At 39.1% G+C, this 7,079-nt stretch overlaps 1 protein-coding gene across 2 annotated transcripts in view; it reads right to left on the bottom strand.

The window, feature by feature from the left end:
* The window catches only part of MYOCD (myocardin), a 103,370-nt gene that overhangs the window by 15,082 nt on the left and 81,209 nt on the right, over nt 1-7,079 (bottom strand). For both annotated transcript variants that reach the window (XM_008051512.1, XM_008051513.1), the window contains exons 8-9: nt 5,856-6,103; nt 4,588-4,741 (exon numbers count right to left, since the gene is read on the bottom strand). In XM_008051512.1, coding sequence (XP_008049703.1) covers nt 4,588-4,741; nt 5,856-6,103 — 402 coding nt within the window. The remainder of the gene's footprint in view (nt 1-4,587; nt 4,742-5,855; nt 6,104-7,079) is intronic.

The raw sequence follows: 7,079 nt of genomic DNA, 5'->3' as shown, positions 1-7,079 counted from the left end.
TCGCCTCAGCCTCCCAAAGTGCTGGGATTACAGGCTGAGCCACCGAGCCCGGCGTTTATATGCATTTTAAATCTAGAAGGAAATATCTGTATTGCTTTCTGTGAATCTTAATTATCGTTTAAAATACTGTTTATTTTTCTATACACTATTATATTTCAGCAGTGAATATATGTTAGTTTTTAATCAGCTAAAAGTTATCAAAAAACAATTGAATCAACTTACACTAGCAATAAATATGTTATTTTTCCCCATAGTGTTGTTCACATTGTTTTATCATTTCCTTTAGATTCGCTGATTTGAAAAAAGTGCAAAATGGCAACTCATTATTGTTTTAATTTTGAATTACTTAAAATTAATGAACTCTACATTTATTTTTAGAATCTGTTCTAGCACTGAATAATTTGAACTACATTATTAAATAATGCAGCTCTTATTCTAAAATAAAATGGATACTGGTTGAGTTCAATTTACCTTACACTTCAGAATATTATATGGTATGGGCTTGTTTGGGACAAAGGTTTATATACACCTAAAGTCACTAGTGTTTTAATCATTGATAACCTTAAAAACTATTTATTATGGAAAATGCAAACATACACAAAAGTAGATAGAAAAGCCTAATGAATTCATATACTCATCAATCAACCTCAACAATTATCAACTCATGCTTTATCTTATTTCTTATATATCCCAACCCTCCTTTTCCTGAATTATTTTGAAGCAAACTGTATAATTCCATCTCTAAGTGTTTTGGTCTCTATCTCTAAAATATAAATACTCTCTAGAAACATAGATATAAGACCATTACTATACCTTAACATATGAACAATTATTTTTTAATATTCATCAAATGCTCTCTCATTTTTTAAACTTCTCAGTATCTCGCTCTCTCTTTCTCTCTTGCTCTCTCCTGCTCTCCAGTTTTTTTAAAAAACAAGATGCAAAAAAATCCCTATCCTGCAATATAACCATTAATAATTTTTAAAATGAGAAACTGAATTCTTTTCTCAGTACTTTTTTCCTTTGATTTTTATGTAGCAAAATATAAATGTTTCTTAAATGTTTCTTAAACATCATCTTCATTATATTACCTTTCTGGTGTTATTTGGGGGGTTGCCTTCACTAGTTCTTATTTCTTCCTCTCCCCAATATACTTCCTTCATTTCTTTTCTCTCCTTCCCTCCCTCTTTCCTTCCTTTGCTCCCACTCTTTCCATTTTTCTCTTCCTCAGTCTCATTCACTCTTCTAGTTTCAACCCTCTCCATTTTGCACACGATTCCGAAATTTCTCATCCCACCCCGACAACACAGTTTGGTTTATTCTTACTGATAGTAACTGGATAGATTTTTTCTCATCTTTGTCCTGCTGGCATCTGTGACTCAACTTTCCCAGAATGAACTTGCCACCATCCCTTCACATCAACTCCCCATTCTAATCTCCCTGTGTCTGTCATTGGTGTAAATCTCTCAGGACACAGGTGCTATCTCTCCCCATACACATTAGTGGCTACGTCTAGTCAAGGTCTCTTCTATCCGTTACTCCCTTTCTATTCTGGTCTGTCATACAATAGCAAAGTCCTTGAGATCAGTCACTTAAATTTTGTCATCTATAAGATGGTTAATTTGCCTATCACTTAACTTCTTTAAGCTTCTGATTTTTATTTTTACTTTTTAAGTTGGGTAAATCTACCTGATGGGGTAAACATTAAAGCAAAACTACACTGAATGGCTGACTGAGAGTTTACACTTGAAAAATAGTAGCCGTCACCACCTATACTAATTATTATAACTGTCACCTGTCAATAATTCTGAGCATGTGTGCATATAGGGAACCACCTTTGGTGGCTCTGACAAATGGCACCATCATATCTGGGTTATGTTTCCCTTGGATCGAAGACTTCTTCAGTCCTAATTGACCCAAGACTCTCATCCAGATAGAGCCTACTTAATTTTTTTTTATTGTGGTCAAATAAACATAACACAAAATTGACCATGTAGCCTTTTTAGTGTACAGTTCAGTGGTATTAATGACATTTAAACTGTTGTGCAGCCATCACCACCATCCATCTCCAGAACGTTTTTCTCATCTCACACTGAAACTCTGTCCCCATTAAATAATTACACCTTATTTTCTCCTCTCATCACTCCCTGGACAACCATAATTCTACCTTCTCTCTTTCTGAATTTGCCTATTCTAGGTGCCTCCTATATGTGGACTCATGCAATATTTGTCTCTTTGCCTTTGGCTTTTTTCACTTAGCACAATGCTTTCAGGGTAAGATAGTCTACTTCATCTCCATGGATTTATGATTTGGGGAGTGGAGTATGGGTGTGACTTGCATCCTCTTCTAGGCTTATGATGCCAAATTGAGACAACTTCAATGAAACCTAAGCATTTGTGCTTCACGTGGAAGAAATAGAGGAGCCTTGAGTATCATGACCCAAGATACGTTTTATTTACTGTTGTTGGCAGTTGGCAGCCATAGAATTTTCTTCAACTGAAAGAAACACAACCTTACCTTTACCCCCAAAAGAAAATGATGCTTGAAGACTTAAAATGGTAATCAGGGTGATAACAGGGATTGAGAACTGAGGAAGGGCCATTAGAGTGGCTCAGTAAAGGATATGTGGACCTTTAGAAATTTGGTTTTGGCAGAAGATCTTTTGGGGGAGAGTAATAGGTAGGGTAGAAACCAGATAAGCAGGTGTAATTACTAAGATTGGGATGAGGAATTGACTTGTGTTTACATGCTGAAGAAGTCACAGGGCACTGCATTCATCTTTTTCAGTTCTATTGTGAATGCTGAACAGAAGAATAGCTTTTACTCAAAGTTCAATGTCATTTCATTGAACTAAGATACATGTTAACCACAGCAAGTTGCTAGCACATGCATGCCATCTAACAAGGTGCTTTTGGGTTTCAGGGAAGAAGCTCCCAGATTTGAGGATTTTACAGAACAGTACATTGTTTTAAATTATGTTATTGACATTGGATTGCTAACATTTTATCTTGTTCAGTAAGGACTAAGATTCTTATTTAATGATATCCTTATTTAGTGAAAAGGAACAAATGAAACCCCATCAAAAGCACTCAAATTCTATCTACTACTGTCATTATTTCCTAATGTAAAATATATGATTTTTTTTTTTGTTTTTTGAGTTGGAGTCTCACTCTATCGCCCAGACTGGAGTGCAGTGGCCGCTCCCGGCCACCGCAGCCTCGACCTGCTGGGCTCCGGTGATCCTTCTGCCTCAGCCTTCTGAGGAGCCGGAATTACAGGCATGCGCTACCACGCCCAGTTGATTTTTTTTGATTTATTGTAGAGATGAGGTTTTGCTGTCCAGGCAGATCTTGAACCCTCGGGCTCAGGCAATCCACTCACCTCAGCCTCCCAAAGGCTCCCAAAGGGATTACAGGCTGAGCCACCGAGCCCGGCATGTAAAATATATGTTTTAATATCTTTATATCTTTATGGCTCTCAAACATTGGAAGGAAACAAATACTTTGAAGGGAGTTTAGTCAGATATGTGAAATGCATTTAGATTTATGAAAAACTCTCTATATGGTTCTTTTTTTTTTTTTCATTTCACCAGAGATTGGTAAGAATTCTTCGTGGAGTTGACCACTGGTTTAAAGCATTCTGAAAGCTTATATCAATCACATACCTATTCTGTGTACTAAGCTCTATCATGTGTATTATTCTACTAGACCTGTATAAAATCATTTATGCAAATGAGGAATCTGAGACTCAGAAAAAGATAAAAGCTAGTTCAAGGTTGCATGGCCTTTCAAGCTGAGCTGAGGGCTTATAGTCTTGCGCTCTATTGGTGCTGTGGTTTGACTCTGACTCTCAAAATTTCATGTGCTGAAAACTTGCCATTGTGGCCATGTTAAGAAGTTGAGATTTGGAGACGCAACTAGGTTATGAGAACTTCACACTCACAATTAGATTAATGACATTATAGAGGGAGTCAACCCCTTTTTTTCTCTAACTCACTCTTGCCCTCTCTTGCCTTCTCTTGCCCTTCTGCCTTCCACCCTCCTACCATGGAATGACCCTTACCAGGAGTTGGTACCATGCCCTTGAACTTCCAAGCCTCTAGAACTGTGAGAAGTAAATTTCTTTTCTTTAAAAATTACCCAGTTTTAGTTATTCTATTATAGCAGCATAAAATGGACTAAGACAACCAAAATGTTCAATCCCTTGAGACTCCCATATCTCCTGCTTCCTGCTTTCTTACTCTAAAAATCAGTTAGATCAGTTAGAAAAGATGCTGTTTACAATATACTGCTATATTTGTTTAAAAAGAGAGAGAGGCAGAGGGAGAGAGAGAGAGAGAGAGAAAGAGAGAGAGAGAGAGAGAGAGATAAGAAGGCTGGGCATGGTGGCTCATGCCTGTAATCCAGCATCCTAGCAATTGGGGAGGCTGAGGCAGGAGTATCACTGGAGCTCAGGAGTTTGGGATTGCAGTGAGATATGATTGCCACTGTACTTCAGCCTGAGTGACAGACAAGACCTTATGAGAAAAAAAGAAAGGAAAAAGAAAAAGGAAGAAAAATAAAAGAAAATTATGTCCGATCCTATACCTTCAGATCATCCAGGTTAGGTGGGAGTGGGCCTGGCTTGAGAGAAGAGACACCAGTTTGTCCAGAAAAACTGTTTTTGACAGGAGACAAGGGAGTATTACTCAGTGGTGTTGAAGAAGAACTTGGATTTCTGACCATCTGTTCATTTGGTTCTCTAAAAAACAAACAAACAAACAAAGAAGCACTTAAAACACAATCAAATATATGTGGGATAACCTGCATTTAGATCAGATCACAAAGTGAGGGATCGGCATGTAATAAATCAACAGAAGAGGACAGGGTAAGAAAAAAACAGTGCACGCTAGATGACAAGTGGCATGTGACCTTTTAGCTTTGTTTAGAAAGACAAGAGGGAGTGGTGGGGACTTTAGCATGTGGGAAACAGTACATCCATCTATGATTCAGCTGATGGACTGTCCTGGGGAGGCAGAAGTATACCTTGTGAAGAGCTTAATTGTGTTTGGTGCTCAGAATAATTACCAGCACGGCCTGAGAATGACCAGAGCATGTGAGGAATCCACATCTCAACTTTGTAGGTGGGGGTACCAACCATTTAAAAGGTGACCTAGCAATGTGGGCACACAACCTGGGCCAGGAATCAATTTTGGTGGCTCTCTTTTGACTGTTCAGCTCTGATGCTTCCAAAAATGGAAGTGTATTAGAATCGCTCACAATTCCAATATGACATTCTTAAATGTTCCACATCCAATTTGGAAGCGCTAATACTTTATACTTTCACAAAGGGGCATCTTACCTGTGGCTTTGCTTTCCAAGATTTCAGTTACCTGAGGTCAATGGCGGTTCGAAACTTGATGAGTACAGTACAGTAGGATATGTTGAAAGACCACATTTACATAACTTTCACTACAGTATATTATTATAATTGTTCTTTTAAGTTACTGGTTATTATTGTTGACCTCTTACTGTGCTTAATTTATAAATTAACTTTGATCATAGGTATGTATGCATAGGAAAACACAACATATACAGGGATGCCTACTATCCAAAGTTTCAGGCATCTGCCAGGAGTCTTGGAATGCATCCCTTGCAGATAAAGTGGAACTACTGTACTTGTTTCCTCCCAGCCTTATGGTCCTAAAAAAGTGTGCATGGTTTCTAAATAAGAGCATGTTCTTAACATGCTGGGTAAGGACATGAAGCAATACAGGACTTGCTGGGTCCCAAAGTGCTGGTTCTGTGTGTCTCAGATGAGAGAAGCCATTCCCAACCTCCACCCGCAGCCACCATCCCAGACCGGCCGGGCGTACTTAAGCTGAGCTTGGTGCATCCCAGGGTAGTTGAATCGGTGCTGCTGCTGCTGTTGGCTGAGGATCTGGAGCTGCAGGAACAGTTGCTGCTGCTGCAGCAACCGGGCGTAGGCTGAGTCCATGGGTGGAGGGGACTTCTCTGCCTTCTGATCTGGGGGAATGTACTGGTGATATTTGAGCTTCTTCACCTTTGGCTTGGGGTCTTTGGGCTTTTTGTGGCGGTTCTTACTGTCACCCAAGGACTTGGACTGCAAAGAGGACGAGGAAACGGCATGTGTATTAGGTGACGGCTGAGAATGGCTTGACATCATGAATATGTCATGAGGAGGTTTTGTCTGATGGACATCTTCAAATCCCAGAAATACAGTATAGCAAAAGCATGATGTACAAAGAGCTACTGGGACATTAATGTGTCTAATGAACAAATTTACTGCAAACACATCACACTGGAAGGAAACGCCTTAGGTGAAGAATCTTGAATTTTAGAAGGAGCTCCAGGAGTTTTTCCATTCTGGAGTAGAGTGAGACATAAGCCTGTGTTTCAGTGAGTGTTTTCTCCTGACTAAAATCCAACTGATTGCCTAACAAAGATTGTCTTCTGATATTGGCATTATCCACAAGAAAATTATTTCAAGACCCAAGCTTTACCTGTACGATGTCCACTTGTATACCTAATCCTGAATTGTATGGAACATCTTTAAAATAAAATATATATAAAGAAAGAAAATTATTTCATATGTCCAGGAGTGGTGGCTCACACCTGTAATCTCAGCACTTTGAGAGGCTGAGTCAGGAGGATTGCTTGAGCCCAGAAGTTCAAGACCAACCAGGGCAACATAGTGAGATCTCTGTCTCTACAAAAAAAAATAGCCAGGTGTGGTGGTGTGTACCTGTAGTCCTAGCTGCTAAGTAGGGTGAGGCAGGGGAATTGCTTGAGACCAGGAGTTTGAGGATGTAGTGAGCTATGATTGCATCACTGCACTCCAGCCTGGACAACAGAGCAAAACCCAGTCTCTAAAAAATTAATAAAGAAAGAAAGAAAGGAAGGAAAGAAAGAAGGAAGGAAGATCTATCAGAAGTATAATGTATATGTGCAATCATCTTGACATAAGCACTTTATAAATTGACTTTTTTTTTTTAATTTTTTTTTATTTTTTTGAGTTGGAGTCTCACTCTGTCGCCCAGACTGGAGTGCAGTGGCCGCTCCCAGCCACCGCAGCCTGA

Source organism: Carlito syrichta, unplaced genomic scaffold, assembly GCF_000164805.1.
Source record: "Carlito syrichta isolate Samal-C Ts95f unplaced genomic scaffold, Tarsius_syrichta-2.0.1 Scaffold182362, whole genome shotgun sequence".
Lineage (NCBI taxonomy): Eukaryota > Metazoa > Chordata > Mammalia > Primates > Tarsiidae > Carlito > Carlito syrichta.
The sequence above is the reverse complement of the archived record's forward strand: the minus strand, read 5'-3'. Positions and strand labels throughout refer to the sequence as shown.